Raw genomic sequence first — 16,379 nt, 5'->3', positions numbered from 1 at the left:
TTAAAATCGTTCTACATTTGCAGGAAGCTCAATAATTAAATGACAAAAATAATCTTTACGTTCGTGTGATATTATGTAATTAATAAGAACCTAAACTAAATGACTGACACATTTTGAGTTTTGAATTCAACTTAGTTTCATAATTGACAGAAAATTTTTATTTGTTACTCAATTATATACTAATTTAATATAGTAAATAGTAAATATAATTATAGTCAATTCTAAACTAATTCATTAATTAGGTCAATTTTTAAATTATTTACGATTGTTTATTTAATTTATATATAATCAAATGTCATTTTTATAATTAATAAGTTTATTAATCTTCATAAACTTTACTTGATTCATCTTGTTGCCAAAAATGTGCGACAAGCAACATGCTAATTGCTTTTATTTGTTTAAAGTGCATTTGTTATACGTGTCATTATTTATCTTATTGTTGGAAAATAAATTAGTATTTATTCATGCAAGTATAGGAAGAATATTTTAAAAGATTATTAAAATTATTTATATAATTTTAATTGATATAAATATTATAAGCCGCGTTATTTGTGCTTTTTAAAATGTTATTGTTTTAAAATTCAGTTATTTAATTTAGAGAAAATTTAGAAATAATTTATATTTTGAAGTTCTTAAATAAGTAAAAGCTTTTGTGCTCACAATACCTTCCGTGTAAAGCCATTGGCTGAAAATGCATGCGTTGTTGTGTGTAACTCTGTGAAAGAAGGAAAGAAACTAATGTGAATAATTGCAAGCTAAATATTTTTCAAATCAAACCTGATAGTATTTTGTGTCTGGTTAAGATATTTTTTATGTAGAAGTTGTATGTGTTATACAGTAGTCAGTTCGTCAATTTTATATGGCAGTTTAGCGTTTTTCACATCTCCTAATGTAGGATTCCACGAAATTTGTTTTTGTCTAGCTCTTGGAGGATCTACTGGTGTAAAAACCTGTTAGTGACATAGAGAAGTTTAGTAAGGATCTATACTATTTGTTAGTAATAGTGTTAGTGTTAGTATCGATTGCTAAAATAAATCAATGTAACCATGACCTATGAATTTGTCAGCTGTTGTTATTGTATATTATACGATGAATTACGTATTGATACATATACTTTAACCTTTAATTTAACTTTGCTTAGTGTTGATTCTCATTGTGCTCTGAAGTATACTACGATATAAAAAGCAGATGTTTTGAAACAAGAATTTTCGATATTTTATAAATTGATGAAAATGTAATGTTTTGAAATTTAAATTGTTTTACATTTCTAGATGCTAGAGAATCATTAAACTATGTTTGAACATCTAAAAACAATTCAACTATTTATGAAAGAAACTTTGTGATAGTTCTGATCTCGGAACCCTCTTGGGCAAAAGATGTATCGAGATAAATATACAAGAATATGGTCAGTTGTCAAATTATACCAAAGCCAAAGGAAAACATATGCTAAAAAAATATTTTCTATGTTTGGTGGAAATTAGCAGCTTACCAAAAAAATTATGTCTTACTAACACGCAACTAATATTATTTCAATGAATTTGGAAAATTGAGGCAGGTTAGTTGGCATATATATGCTAATATTTATTTGTATTTAAAATGATTATATAACTTGCAACACATATGAACGAAATTTATCAAAAGGTATAAAAGCATTATTCAAAGCCCATCCTGGTAGTTAGCTACTTATACGCCATTTGATAAGCATTTTTAAAAGAAGTCAAAAAATATAAACCCATAAATGATTTAAATTTTTTATGCACTAACAAATAATGATTAACCATTAATTGATATTAATAATTATATTCAGATCAGTGCGAATTTAACCAAGTCGATATTTTTCACATTTACGAGGAAATGTTAGATTAAGTTAAAGTGAGTTTGAATGATATCTTGACTAAATGATGTTGAAGTGTTGAAAATTGTTATAACTGATTGTTCAACACAAAGATTCTTAACATGACGTAAAAATCGCTTAAATACCAAAGTGGATCCATATAGAAATACGTCTTTTTATTTAGGTATATGTACTTATGGCTGTTCCATTAACGGCCAAATTTAGATATATATATAGTTTCCGAACAAGTTGAAGGTTGCCTTATTCTTCAGGAATTGCTATAAAATGCTTACATTTTATGAGACTCAAATGAGACAACCGTGAAAAATAGCATAAAAAGGGCGATTTTTTTTGTTTTGTACAAAAGTAATATATTTTCAAACACATAGCAGTGAAAAACTTTTAAATTCGAAACTTTTTCTCAACCTGTTTTCTGTAATATAAAAATATTTTTCTTTTATGATATATTTTGTCATTTTCGTCAAATAAAACATCACAAAAAGGGAAAGTATTCATCAGTATTAGGAACATAATCATCATAAAGTATGCAAATCTATTTATTACTTATGTATATCAATTTGTGTAAGCATTACTTAGCAAGTAATAATTTTTGAAATCTTGAGTTTTGCAACAATCACCGCTTTCAATTAAAAAGCACACACACACACACATATATATATATATATATATATATATATATATATATATATATATGTCTTTTCATATTAATGTTAGTTTGGTTAGCATAAATAAAGATACAAGTAATTTAGAATATTTTTGAACTATTTAAAATAGATTTGAATAATATGAAGTACATTTATTGATTAACAATAAGCAATAACAAATAGTTATTAACATATAAACCCGTATTAATTATTACACATAACAAACTAAAACGATAATTTACTCGTAGATGAATTTTATTTTTATTTTCTTCAATATATTTATTCATATTACACCGAACCAAACTACTTGTATTTTAAAATTATTTCTAGATATTATTTCTAATAAAATTTTGCGAGTTGCGGGCGGACTGCAGTCTAATATGATGTTGCATATATTATATTGTGCATAATCTTAAAACTAAATATCACTACTTTTACTTGCAGTTTAAATGAATCTGTGTTAGATTAATGAGTATTTTAGTGTAATAATTCAAGCAAGCATAAATATATTTTAATTAATAAATAAATGCTAAATTGATAACTAGTTTTTGATTGGCTATCCATCTGGAAACTATAAATATAACTTAAGTAACTCATTTTCAATTTGTTATTACTATCAACTAATTGATATATCGAGATGAATGATGAAGAGATGGCTTTATTTATGCAATAATACTCAATATAGGAGAGAATACTCGCAAATCACATTACTTGCACTGATACCATAGGATACGGTAGCGATAATATTTTATGCGCATCTTAACATTCTTAACATGATGTCAGAGATTTCTTATATAATAAATTATTTGTTTTCAATAAATAGTTGTAGGTCTTGAGTTAGCAATTAGTTTAATTATCTATTATGTGTCCATATTATATAGATACATAATGATAAATGAGTAGGAAAGACTGGGCTCGTTTGTACCAGAGATATTGACAGTCGTTATAAAAGCTGAACTATACTGATTTTGAGAAATGAGAGTCCAAGGAGTGAAAGTTGTAGTATATTTGTTTGAACAAGTTACCGTTATTGCTCTCGGTCAGAGCCAAAGAAAATGTTTTTTTGTTAGATTTCTTTAAATAAAAACTATTACTTGTATGCAGATAGATTATTTTTTTTTATAAGTTAAGCGTTAGTAGTTAATTACTAGCAATTAGTTTTTGCGTGAATAATTTAGCTCTATCATAACGATGATATGTCTCCAAAAGTGTGCGTTGGGCACGGTTGTGACAAATGTTGTGGGTACGGTTGTAACATGTTTTTTATATCTTTTTCAGTTAAAAGGCTGAACAAGTAAAGAAAAATCTAACTGAACAAAAAAAGTTTATTATTTTGTAAAACAAATCCATTGTATTTAAGGATAGTTTTTCAGTATTTCCACGTAGACAAATGGTCAAAAAACGTGTTAATTTACTGTTCTCCTAGCTAACTGTACCTAGTCTCTCCTACTAAATAAATTTAAAGTTTACAAAATATTTAAGCTATGTATATGATCAATAATTTGCAATTTTTTAAAACAAATTAAACAACCCGTTTGTCGTATTAATATGAACTTTCGAACACATAATTGGGTTGTTTAAGGACTATGCTCAAAAATATCTAATTCTACAATGAGAATGTTATGGTGATACTTTGAAAAAAAAATATAAAAAGCAGTTTTTCTTAAAGCTTAATTATTCTCATGAGCACGGACAATGTTAGATTATGTCTTTTAATCACACCGTTCAAGGGCTGATTTTTAAGTTTATGCAAATGAACAATCACCTTTTAATATTGGTATTACCAATATTAAATATAATGCAAATAATTATAATTTTATGTAAAAATAAAAGTCAATCGGCACACTTTCCAATAAAATAATACTATGTCAAAAGATCCGAATAATCCAGACCTAATCGGTCGAGTGAAACCTCACTCGTTGTACCTAGAGGTGCATACTGATCCAATACGGTTCTTACCGGCAATTCACCCAAGTCGTCTTCTTCGCTATGGTCCGACTCTGCATCATCGTTCTGCCTGGATTCCTTGTCTTCCATGGAGTCCCACTGCAGTTCATGATCTAAGAGCTGACTTTCTGAGAATTGCATAAAAAGCAACGATGAACAAATTAATAATCAATATATAAAGGCTAATAAATTATTGAATAAATAAAAACAACTAAAAGATAATTGATAGATAGTTTACATATGAATATTTATCAATATTTTATAATAGAGATTTTAAATGCAAGAATCAGAAATTTATGGTATCAAGAAAGCATGGTGTAGAATCAGCCAACAAATAATTGTTTTATTAATGTTTGCTGAAATCCCGTTCATGCAAAATTAAAAATTAAAGCAAATTGATTGAAATAGATGGATTAAACAAAAAATAATAAAAAGTATATAAAATAAATAATAGTAGTGATGAGCGGTGCCGAGCGGTGTTATTTTTACCTCTGATACCACATAAAAAGTCTTTATTCTTTTCTGGAATACAGGTGTTGATATCAGCAACTGCTACTTCTGGTGGCTTTAGATGATCTAAAGATTTATTTATGGATCCATTAAGGTCTGCAACGCTGTCACACTTTTCTTCAATCTTTGGTAAAGTTCCGTTGGTAACTGGTTTCTTCTCATCTTCAACAGTTGGTACCTAAAGGGTAGTTGGTTACAATATAATTATGGCCATCTGTTTAGTTCGGTTGCCTTAAAATACTTTTTGCAGCACTTTATTTCTTGATATATTTTAAAATATATGCTTATTACATAATAATAGTATCTTACCGCTTTATATCCACCAAATTTCATGCCAACAGCTGGTGATTCGTGCAGCTTAGTTGCATGTTCTTTCGCAATTATGATACTTTCGTCAGTTTCTCTTTCTATTCGCTTTTTATGTTGATAATTTGTTCGCAATACTTCAATGATACAACATATTATGATAAAGAAGAATAAAGAGGTAACTATGATAAACACTAATTGCGATCTATCTTCTTCTTCAGATGCTCGAGCGTACTGTGACTCATATGGAGTTCTTGAAGGTGGTTCTTCTACCCAAGCTTTATTAGATCCCTGCTGTAATTTTTTTTAATTACTATCATAGAATAATAAAGAATATTTTAAATTATAAATTTGTATGTAGAAAACAACACAACTATGCATTTATAAGTAAAACTTATTGCAGCGGAGCCTCCAGAAAATCGACCTAAAATTACGCCCTACACAACTAATGACTACATATTTCAAAAACAAGATTATATCTACTTGTTATTTTTATCTTAAATTATTTTCTTTCATAAAATTATCAATGTTATAGCAATGAATAAATTTTGAATTCACTCAAGGTTTTTTGGAACGTCTTATGTGATACATAGTAGCGTGTTATATCCACAAACTGGAAAAGCATAATACTTGTGTCTTAAATTTAACTTACTTAACATCAATGTATTTAATGATGATTATTTGTACCCTACGCGAAGTTAATAAAATTTGTTCAATGCGTTTTATAATTTTCTAAATCGAAGATAAAAGTGCATAGATAACTTCTTCTGTCAGGCTTGTTTGCATGGATTAGTCTAACGTTGACTTTATGAAAATACAAAATAACTGAATTGAAACAGTGATATAAATTGAGCATAAAAAAATGCGTATGAAGCATAAACGTTTACATTACCATGCTCATGTTCAAGCTATGACCAGGTGGAGGATGTTCAATTATGTCGAATTGAGAGTTACATTGCGCACTCCTTACACCTAGTGAGTTCAGAACTGTTATATTCTCAGCTCCTGATTTTGTGAAAAGCATATATTCTTCTAAAGGTTTCATAGTATGATTGTTGACTTCAATATATATATCTGTAATTAAACAAGTGCTGATAAGGATAAAAATAGTACTACAAAATAAACCGTAGAATAAGTCAAAGTAATCATCAAAAAAGCGAATACGATTTTTTTTGTATATATTTACTTTCAGAGGTTTCTGAGTATTTTGAAATAAGTTAGAAAAAATAAATGTATATGTATATACCCACACAAAATTAATATCAGTAATCACCGACACTCACATAAGTGATTTGCTTATAATTTTAATGCTTACTTGAGAGGCATCCTGAATAGCTTTTGAATGTAGCAAATCTGGGATCATCTGTCGATAAACCACCGATTTGTATTTCATTGATTCCTTCCTTAGGAGATTTTACAAAATTGACTTCGGGTAATATTTCTAAAGATACTTCAGTTCTGTCTATTAACAATATGGAGCTGTTGTGATACCTTTTGTAATAGACGGAATGCCTAGCACCTAGAATTTAAATATATATTCATAATTATTTTGACAATAGATATATACAATATTACATTATATTAATCATTTGAACTATAGTAATTTTTTATTAAATTACCGTTTAGAAAGTTTCTGCTAACTTTCGCTCCAAACACAGACCCTTCTCTATCTTCTTCAAACTGCAAATAACCTTCAGCTGTTAGCGCCACTAATAAGTAATAACTCCTGCTATTTACAGTTTGCAATAACAGCATTATGTTGCTTTTCTGTCTCAAATCGCTACTTGAGAAAGCTAGTTGTATTTTCACAGAATCTACCTCGTTATCCAAAATGAATTTTCTTTGCAAAACAGACTCGCCACTGAAATCGGCTCCCTTTTCTTCCATACAAAATTCACCAAAATAACTAGTGTGTTCACAGTTGCAAGAACTTTCTTGCTTACGAAAATCTTCTGTACAAATGCCTCCATTCTTGCAAGGTTCTAAATCACATTTCATCTGACACGCTGGAAACACACCTGGAATATCTGTAAATAATGAAATCCGTGTAAGTTTTATAGTAAAATTGTAGAATGTTAATATTGATATTTTAAGAAAGACATCCTGTGACTTCAATTTAAAAATCAGAGAACGATAATGCACAAAGGAAATCAAAACGAGATTTGATTAATTGATCCAGAAGAAGGAACTATTCTGATGAGCAAATTGAGTTCAGATTCAAGAATGGAGCTAGTAATATTCTATGCAACAATTTGTACAGATAACTTTTTGAAAAGTGTTGAAACGTGATATTGCTAAAAAAAGTGAAAAAACTACTTATTGAAATATTTTTAAACATTTCTTGTCTTGTTCATTGTCAGTTTCAAAAGTGCTAAGGAAAAACATAGATAATTGCCTGTGCTTTTGCATATTATATTAGTTATTATTATTATGCAAATTCTTAACAGTGCTTAATAACTTATTAAATTATATTACTAAATCTTTTCATAGTACAATATGCAATTTGAATTACACCAATAATATAAATCTAAAATATTTTCATTTATTTCTTTTATTTTTATTGAGAATATAATTATTTTATTGCAAAAGAAAAAATATATCTTTTAAACATTTTGCTACTAACCTTTCGCTAAATTTTCTTCCACCTTAGCTGGTAAATCAACCAAGTAATCTCCGATTTTTAGACCGCGAATACATCCAACATAGCCCAGCAAATCGGGTACATTCTGATTAGCTCTAAGTAAATTCAGTTTATCATATCCTCCCAAGTTTATTTGGAAATAGTCGGTAGGTGGCGCCGGAGGACGATGAGGAGCCAAAACCTCTAAAAATGATTACTTGTATGTATCATAATTTTATCATTGTGATTTTCATTATTAACTTCCAGTAAGGTAAATTATTGTAATTGTCCAAAAATCGGAATTGTACAATTTTTGCATTTCTTCACGTTTTGAAGGTTTCTGAACATTTTGGGATACCTCAGAAAAAATGAATGTGTGGTGTATGTGTGTTTGTGTATGTATTTCGTTCACGTTTTCGGGCGCACGTATTTTCCGATTTGAAGCATTCAAAAATGTGCTGATTAGTTTCTAGCAAAGGCAGGTCCAGCCGCATCGGATATATGGTACAAAGAGTGCAGAGAATAGAAATCGGGTTTTTGAGAGAACGGAATATTTGATTCGAATGATCCAAAATGTAATCAATTCAAAATGATGGAGAGAAGTGGTGATTAGTTTTTGGCAAGGGCAGGTCCAGCCATTTCGAAGATACCAAGTATCCAATTTGAATGATTCAAAAAACTTTCTGCTTGTGTTGACGAAGCGATTGCTTTTGGGAAAAGATTTTTTTTTTAATTTTTGAAAAATATATTTTCTTTGAATATCAAAAATAATTCGGATTTTAATTTCAATTCTAGCTAAAGTTCTAAAGCTCACTTATATACTCCAAATAAACAATTTTAACTTCGCAATTCAGTTTATATAATTCTTATAAATATTTGACGATTTATTTCATTTTAAATACGATTGAATAAGTTTTGTTTATTTACTTTTTTATAAACTTATAGAAGTTACAGTATTTATAATCGTCTATTTGAAAACATTTAATATTTCTCTAATATTTTATTGCGCCTACGGGAAGTTCCAGCAATTTGCCTTAAAACGATGCCATCCACCACTAGCTTCAGAAAAGATCTTATATAATTAACTTCTCGTAGAGTAGTTATAGTAATGGGCCGAAAATCAAAAATAAAAATTTTGAATTTGTTCACGTTTTGAAGGTTTGTGAACATTTGGCATATTTCAGAAAAAATGAATGTGTGTGTTTTAGGCGTCCATCGCGGACAAACAACGTGAAACTAACTTTATATATATTAAGAGCACATATAATTTTCGGATACTGGGGATCAAAATAAGATACTTTGCTGGAAAAACCATATCTCTAAAATGAATTCTGATGTCCAGTGCATTGATTCAAAGATAGTGATTGAATTTTGAAAAATTCTATTTTAATCCATTCAGAGTGCTCCAATCGCGTCCAAATGTATAACAAACCCCAACTGACTTTGGAAGGCCGATCCACTCATGCCCATGGTTCACCCTCTGGCACCTCCCCTTAGAAGTCTCCCATACAAATATTGCAAAAAATCAACGTTTTTGATATTTTACTCAGCGAAAAACGTCTTTTTAAACAGTTTTTTTCAGATATTAATTCATACGCACACAAAAAACTTTTTTATAAAACAAAAATTATTAAAATTCTTCTTTGTTTCAATTTTTCCAATGCATTTTGTCTCTGCGCTTTTATGCTAGCCAGAGGCTGTTACGGCGACGATATTAGAGAGCCGTGCAAAATTTTCTAGACTTGAAACTAAAAATGACTTCAAACAATCGTTTATGAGTTTTATATAGTTCTATTTACATATGTTATTTACGTATATGTTTTATAGTTTACATATGAAATACCCAAAATGATGCAACTTTTGTATGGGGGAGCTCTAAAGGGAGGTCCCAGGTAGTGAACCATGGGCATGGGTAGATCGGCCTTCCAAAGTTACTGGGGGTCGGTCATGCATTTGGACATTATTGAGGCGCTCTAAATGAGCCAAAACAGGATTTTTAAAAATTTGACCCAATCTTTGGGTGAATGCACGGGTCATCGGAATTCATTTTAGAGATATGGTTTCTTCGGCAAAGTATCTTATTTTGATCCCTAGTATACGAAAATCATATGTGCCTATGTGACTTTTTTTCCCATACAAATCGACCCGCCCTAATATATATATATATATATATATATATATACATATAGTATATATATTTATATATATATAGTATATATATTTATATATATACTAGCTGACCCGACAGACTTAGTCCTGTCAAAAAATCTACCAAATCTGGTCTGATTGCTCTGTTGATCTTTTAAGGTTCTGTCTAAAGCATTAAAAGATTTTTTATGTGCCATCGTGCATTCATCCCAAATGATCTATTGATATTGCTGCAAAACCTTAGCCATTGCAGAGTTCTTCTAAATGTTGCAAGTTGGAGAAGTTTTATTGTTTTGCATATTTATTGGCAATTTTAGTGCTGAATGGGCTGTTCGACCACCTTCGAGTAAAGTTGCTGCGATTCCCGATGAAGCGAGTGCAAGTGCAATTTTGTTTTGTGAGCGAATTGTTGCTAATATTAATAAAGTTTTGTCAGTACCACCAGGCGCATCTAAGAAGTAAATCCCCCTAGTTCCATCATTTGTTACTTTCATAAGAATATCAAATACATACCTCTGTTGTTCATTCAACAGTGGAAGATTTGTTTCGATTAATTCTTTCAAATTGTTGAGATCATACAGTTTTTCTCGATGCAACTCTTGGTTAAAAGCATCATGCATTGGACTATTGGGCGCGGCCAGGCCTAAGTGAATTAATACTTTGTTTGACATCATCAAGCACATGTCTTTAATTGAAATCAATGCTTCGTTGTAAATTTCTTTACTGATTTGCATATTTGGATTTCCCATTCTATTCCGTATTTGACACAAAATATCATCACACATATAATCTTTGAACTTGATCCACAAATCAATTGGGTCTGATGGAAAGCATGTGGATATGATTATAGAAAACAATGTTCTTATTTGATGAGCGTGTGAAGATATTACAGCATCGCTGAGAGTTTGATCCCAATGAGCGTCATTTTCTAGCAATTGTAAACGTTGACGGGCTTCTCTGTAGAATCCACACAATTCACCATCAACAGTTCGTAAATGTTGGAATGATGGGCCAACCACGTACATTGACTAATAGCAGTCGTAAATAAAAACATTCACCATGGCTTGGATGTACTGAATAAATTCGATCAATCGCATCGGTGAAATATACATCTGCGTATCCTGGTACTAATTTTTCTTGTTTCCGTCGTATAAATCTTCTTGATTTCAAGTATAATATTTTGGCATTTCAGAATATAGCAGTGTTTGTGCAAAATTATCGTTTTGACATGTCTCAAAAAAACTTGTTAATATAGTAGTAGATGGTGGCTGAGCAGCTCTTTGACCTGCGTTCACTGCTGTAAAGTACACCCTTTGCCCATTTTCTAAATGCACAGCTAAGTGAATAACCGAAGGGTGTCTCTCATGAATTGGTTACGAAAATATTCGCCAAATTGCTTCATTACTACTAACATAGCGGCCCATTTGATATTGAGTAATTTTTATGTTCATTTCGGTCGTCATGTTCTTGTGCAGTACGATTAGATCGGTAATTAGCTTGGTTTGTAGCATTTCGTGTTCTTCTACTTAAATTGCCTCGTCTTATAGGAGGCAATAATAAAATATTGTGCCACATGCAATAACTTTTTATTCATAGGTAGATAACAAACCATTACAAACAAAACAAAAGCACACTCAGTAGAGTATAACAGAAAATGCAAAAAAAACACCACCGGCAAGGGCGACATGGACATTGACATTGATTTTTTAATCTTATATGACTTGAAGTCAAATTCTTTAACGCCATACCAATTTTATCGCCTGTCTGCCGAAAGTAAAACAAAAGAAATAATATCGAGAATCCGACTACGATTATTTGTATTAGTTAGAAAAGGGCTGGTTTTAAGGTTTTCCCGACGATTATTCGAATTTTTCTCGCCGTAAGAACCATCCTTGGACATCAACGAACATTTTGAAAAGGGAATTGGCCAAATTGGTTCAGACGTTCTTGAGTTATGCACTTACCAACACATTTTGCGATCCATTTTTATATATAAGACTAGCCGACCCGACAGACTTCGCCCTGTCAAAAAAATTTGTAATGTGGCGTGTGTTTTGTTCCTACCTTTTTTCTATTTTTTCTATTTTTCTATTTTGAAATTTAATTCATTTACATCAATGTTTTTGGCTGCCAATACAGCTCGTTAATTAATAGAAAGATATTTCTATGTTTATATAAATATAATAAAAATTAGATTATAAAAAACTACACAAAATGTCATGACATAGATCATTGTTTTTTCTACAAATTTCGATGCCTACTTGATTAAAAAAGAAAAGGGCTGTTTTTAGGGTTTTCCCGGCAATTATTCGATTTTTTCTCGCCGTAAGAACCATCTTCGGACTTCTACGAACATTTAAGAAAAATAATTGGCAAAATTGGTCCAGGCGTTGTTGAGTTATGCGCTTACCAACACATTTTGCGATCCATTTTTATATATAAGGTTATATATGTATATAATATATATATATATATATATATATATATATATATATATATATATATATATGGCAATTACCTAGTTCTGGATTGATCCATGGTTGATTCGAATATTCTTCTAACAGGAGAGTGCCAAATGGAGCGCTTACATTTTTATCATTTACATGCAATACAGTTTCCGTTTCTGATCTCATTATAGCCAATTGAATACTCTTTCCACTATTCAATTCTTTAAATTCTAGTGTTATATTCAGGTTAATTATCCTCGATCCATGGTTAAATAGAAACGCAATTGTATCTCCGTTTGTTATGTAGAAATGAACAAAATTATTGTAATTATCATTTGCATATAAAATAAGTGAGTGGTCATCATAGGTTCGAAGATTTAGTAAGATATTTTGTTGCATCATATTCATCATTAACTGTTTCTCGTTGTTATTAGAATCCGATATATAATTCTTCTTCAGATAAGATTCTGGTGTCGAAAATGTTATGGCCTTCGTATTGATATCTGTGAATACATTATCAATATTAATATGAATATAAAATAAGCAATAATCAACATAAGCAGAATTTTAAATAGTTTATATTATTTCTAAAACATATTCGCAAAAATTCTTGATACTAATTTTGTACAGACAATATGTAATATAAAATTGAACGAATTAATCTAGGCAATTTAAATGTACGGAACACCCTTATACAGCCACATAAATTTCATTTTATCTAACTTAAGAGAACAATTACTTGAAGTAAAAATGTTAATTTATAATCGGAAAAATCTTTGGACGATTTCTAATTATTTTAAAATTTAATTTGAACTATATCTATATATTGAACTATATCAGAAGCAAGCATATTTTACTAGCAGTTAATTATTCGACACAGTAGTTAATTATTAAAGCAACACGTTTTTATAAAATTAAATATCTTATTTTAAAATTAATTCAATTACATTCCTTCTTAATTAAGTTTTTTTTTAATGATTTTAAAAATAATGTAATTCATCTTTTCTATTGATTTCATTTTATATCTCGTAATTGTTAAAAATATTAGATCAAAGATATCATTATATTGATTTAAATTAATATATTAGTGCATAATTTTAATTACTTTTGTGCCAGAAAAATTCCCAAATTTTGATTTTTTTGACTAAACTCAAATATTAACTTTCCGTAGTAAGGTAAAGTAATCGCAAAATTTTTGAATGTATCATGATATTCGAGATCATAAATCAACCGAATTTAATAACGCAAAAAATTCGATTGGTATTGATTAGGAGACATGCTGATTACATTTTGGCAAAGACAGGGCCAGCCGTTTCAGCAAATAAGGCAATTCAGTTTTTGAAAGAACGGAGTGTACAATGTTTCATTCAAAAAACAATTTGTATTGATGAAATGAAGAACTGAATTTAATTAAAATTTAGAAAGATAGGTTTAGCGGTTTTGGATTTGCAATAAAAAAGTAACTAGTGGTGTATGGCATGCTGCCTTAAGGCATATTTCTGGATCTTCCCGTACCGCAAAGAAATCTTCGAGAAATATTAAATGTTTTTAAATAGATTATTATAAATACTGTAACGTTGTCTGATATTTATAAGAATTATTTAAACTGAATTACAAATTTAAAATTATTTATTTACAGTATATAAGTGAGCTTTAGAACGTTAGCCAGAATTAAAATTAAAATCTGAATTATTTTTGATATTGAAAAAAAAAATATTTTTTTTAAATGAATTTTTTTTTATTCCAAAAGCAATTGTTCTGTCAACACAATCAGAAAGTTTTTTGAATCTTTCAAATCGAAAGCTTATTTATCTAAAAAAACTGTAATTTTTTGCACATTTAGCCTTGTATCTTTGAAATGACTGGACCTGCCTTTGCCTAAAACTTCTCCCAATCATTACAAACTCATGTTTTCTAGATAATTCAAATCGGAATCTCCGTTCTCAAAAAAACTCGATTTCTATTTTTTGCACTCTTTGCTCCGTATCTCCGTAATGGCTGGACCTGCCGTTAACGCTCCGTTCTCTCCAAAACTGAATCACAATTTTTGTCTCTTTTTTCCCGTATATTCGAAACGGGTAGACCTGATAATCAGCACGTATTCTTATCAATACGAATCGAATGTTTTTTAATGTTTCAAATCGGTTGATCCGTGTTTCCGAACTGTCGACGAAAATTTGTGTCCGCACACACACACACATACACACACATTCATTCATTTTTTCTAAGGTATGCCAAAATATTCAGAAACCTTTAAAACGTCGAGATTTATAAAAATTTGCATTTTCGTTTTTTTGCGATTACTATAACTTACCCTACGGAAAAAAATTAATTTTCGGTACGGAATGTTCCAGAATTTGCCTTAAGGCACAATGACATGCATCACTAGTTTGAGTTGATATCAAAATAAATTAATATATTATTTAATTAATATAAATTATTACAATAACGAATAAGCTTTTTTTATTTATGGGCCAAACTCAAATATTATATAAAATAAATGCAATAATAAATATCAAAAACTGTTGCAAATATCGAATAAAAACTAAAATACAGTTTTTTTGGTTTTAAATTTTATCTATTGAGTCTATTGACCAGTTTTAATCGAATTTTCAAACCACTTCCAGTATATTCAATATATTACTCGCCGTGTGACGCTACTTTTATCGCTTACTTGTCTCACAGTATTGCCCAACATGTGCCCAAGGGTTGCTACAAACACACTGGAACGTACTCCACAGTTCCCTGCATTGGGCCCCATTCTTACATGGCGATGGGACACAAGAAGGTCTACAATCTTTTATGATTTCTGATAAATGGGTTGACATATAACTATAAATATCCAATATTTCACCATTGACGACCAAACCGCGGAAGCAGCCGATCAACCCTTGCTTTATAGTTGATTTTTTTAGATGATCCCTGAAATTATTAATGAATTTGATAAGGTTATCAAATAAAATTTTCGAAAAAAAAAATTAGTAAGACTATTAGGAACAAGAATGCATAAAAGAAAAAATATAAGGAGTTAAGCTAAGTTAAAGCCAAAGCAAGAGGTTTGGAAGGGAAAGAGCATGCAAGTGAATAATAGTAATTACAATTAGTAAAGGTCTATGGCAAAGTCAAATTTCAGGTCAGAAAAAAGTCACAATTCTATTCTTAAAAAAAGTTTAATGCAATTGTATTTGTAGTATTATGTAATAAGATTTAGCTTACGCTGGAGCTCCACCGATGAACATGCTTCCTTCAAATGGCCCAAACTGCTCCTCTGACTCCAAATCAACCATCATATAATCTGTATTTATCATGAATCTGACATGATATTCGTTGTAATCGATCCAAATTTTATGCCATTCTCCGCCATTTAATTTTCTATTTGAATTTATTTCCAATTTCTTCTGACTTCCTGTACTAAGTGTAAAGTTGAAAGTGAGCTGGTAATCGTTAGCCAAAGCAACCATAAATGAAGGATAATTTGGTCGAATTGGTGGTTGAAATAATAGAATTGCTTTCTCTCCTGTTGTTCGGAAACTGAAGGCTATATCACCTTTGCGCCAACCGGGTACCTCAATGTATGATTGCGAGGTTGTGAATGTCACAACATATTTTTGAGTATCTACATGTAATATAATGGTATTATTAAATTGGAATTAAGTTTAGGTTTCTCAAAATTCTCTAACGCAGTATTTCTCAACTAGTACGCAATTATTTTAAAATGAATTGCAGATAAACAATTGAGATGATTAACTTAATAATTGTGTAAAAAATGATGATCTCAGAAGATTAGCTGAATTTTACTTCGATATTTTTAAATGTGCCAATAATAGTAACTTTAAATGTTGTCAACGTATTATTAACCATTTTAACACTTCCTAGTCTAACCCATTGTAACTACTCTGTTT

General features: G+C 29.9%; 1 protein-coding gene across 2 annotated transcripts in view; it reads right to left on the bottom strand.

Moving 5' to 3' along the window:
* Positions 1–16,379, bottom strand: part of LOC113371516 (contactin-associated protein-like 5) — an 86,696-nt gene that overhangs the window by 6,514 nt on the left and 63,803 nt on the right. The window contains exons 15-24 of one of the 2 annotated variants that reach the window (XM_026612141.1): positions 15,694–16,093; positions 15,152–15,399; positions 12,549–12,980; positions 7,886–8,086; positions 6,882–7,289; positions 6,578–6,781; positions 6,155–6,336; positions 5,266–5,556; positions 4,936–5,134; positions 4,459–4,574 (exon numbers count right to left, since the gene is read on the bottom strand). In XM_026612141.1, coding sequence (XP_026467926.1) covers positions 4,459–4,574; positions 4,936–5,134; positions 5,266–5,556; positions 6,155–6,336; positions 6,578–6,781; positions 6,882–7,289; positions 7,886–8,086; positions 12,549–12,980; positions 15,152–15,399; positions 15,694–16,093 — 2,681 coding nt within the window. The remainder of the gene's footprint in view (positions 1–4,458; positions 4,575–4,935; positions 5,135–5,265; positions 5,557–6,154; positions 6,337–6,577; positions 6,782–6,881; positions 7,290–7,885; positions 8,087–12,548; positions 12,981–15,151; positions 15,400–15,693; positions 16,094–16,379) is intronic. The other variant, XM_026612142.1, reaches the window with a different exon arrangement.

The sequence above is a fragment of the Ctenocephalides felis genome, unplaced genomic scaffold (assembly GCF_003426905.1).
Source record: "Ctenocephalides felis isolate EL2017-DRISC unplaced genomic scaffold, ASM342690v1 CF-g0.4_SCAFFOLD_01492, whole genome shotgun sequence".
NCBI lineage: Eukaryota > Metazoa > Arthropoda > Insecta > Siphonaptera > Pulicidae > Ctenocephalides > Ctenocephalides felis.
Note: the sequence above shows the minus strand (reverse complement) of the source record. Positions and strands in the feature narration are given on the sequence as shown.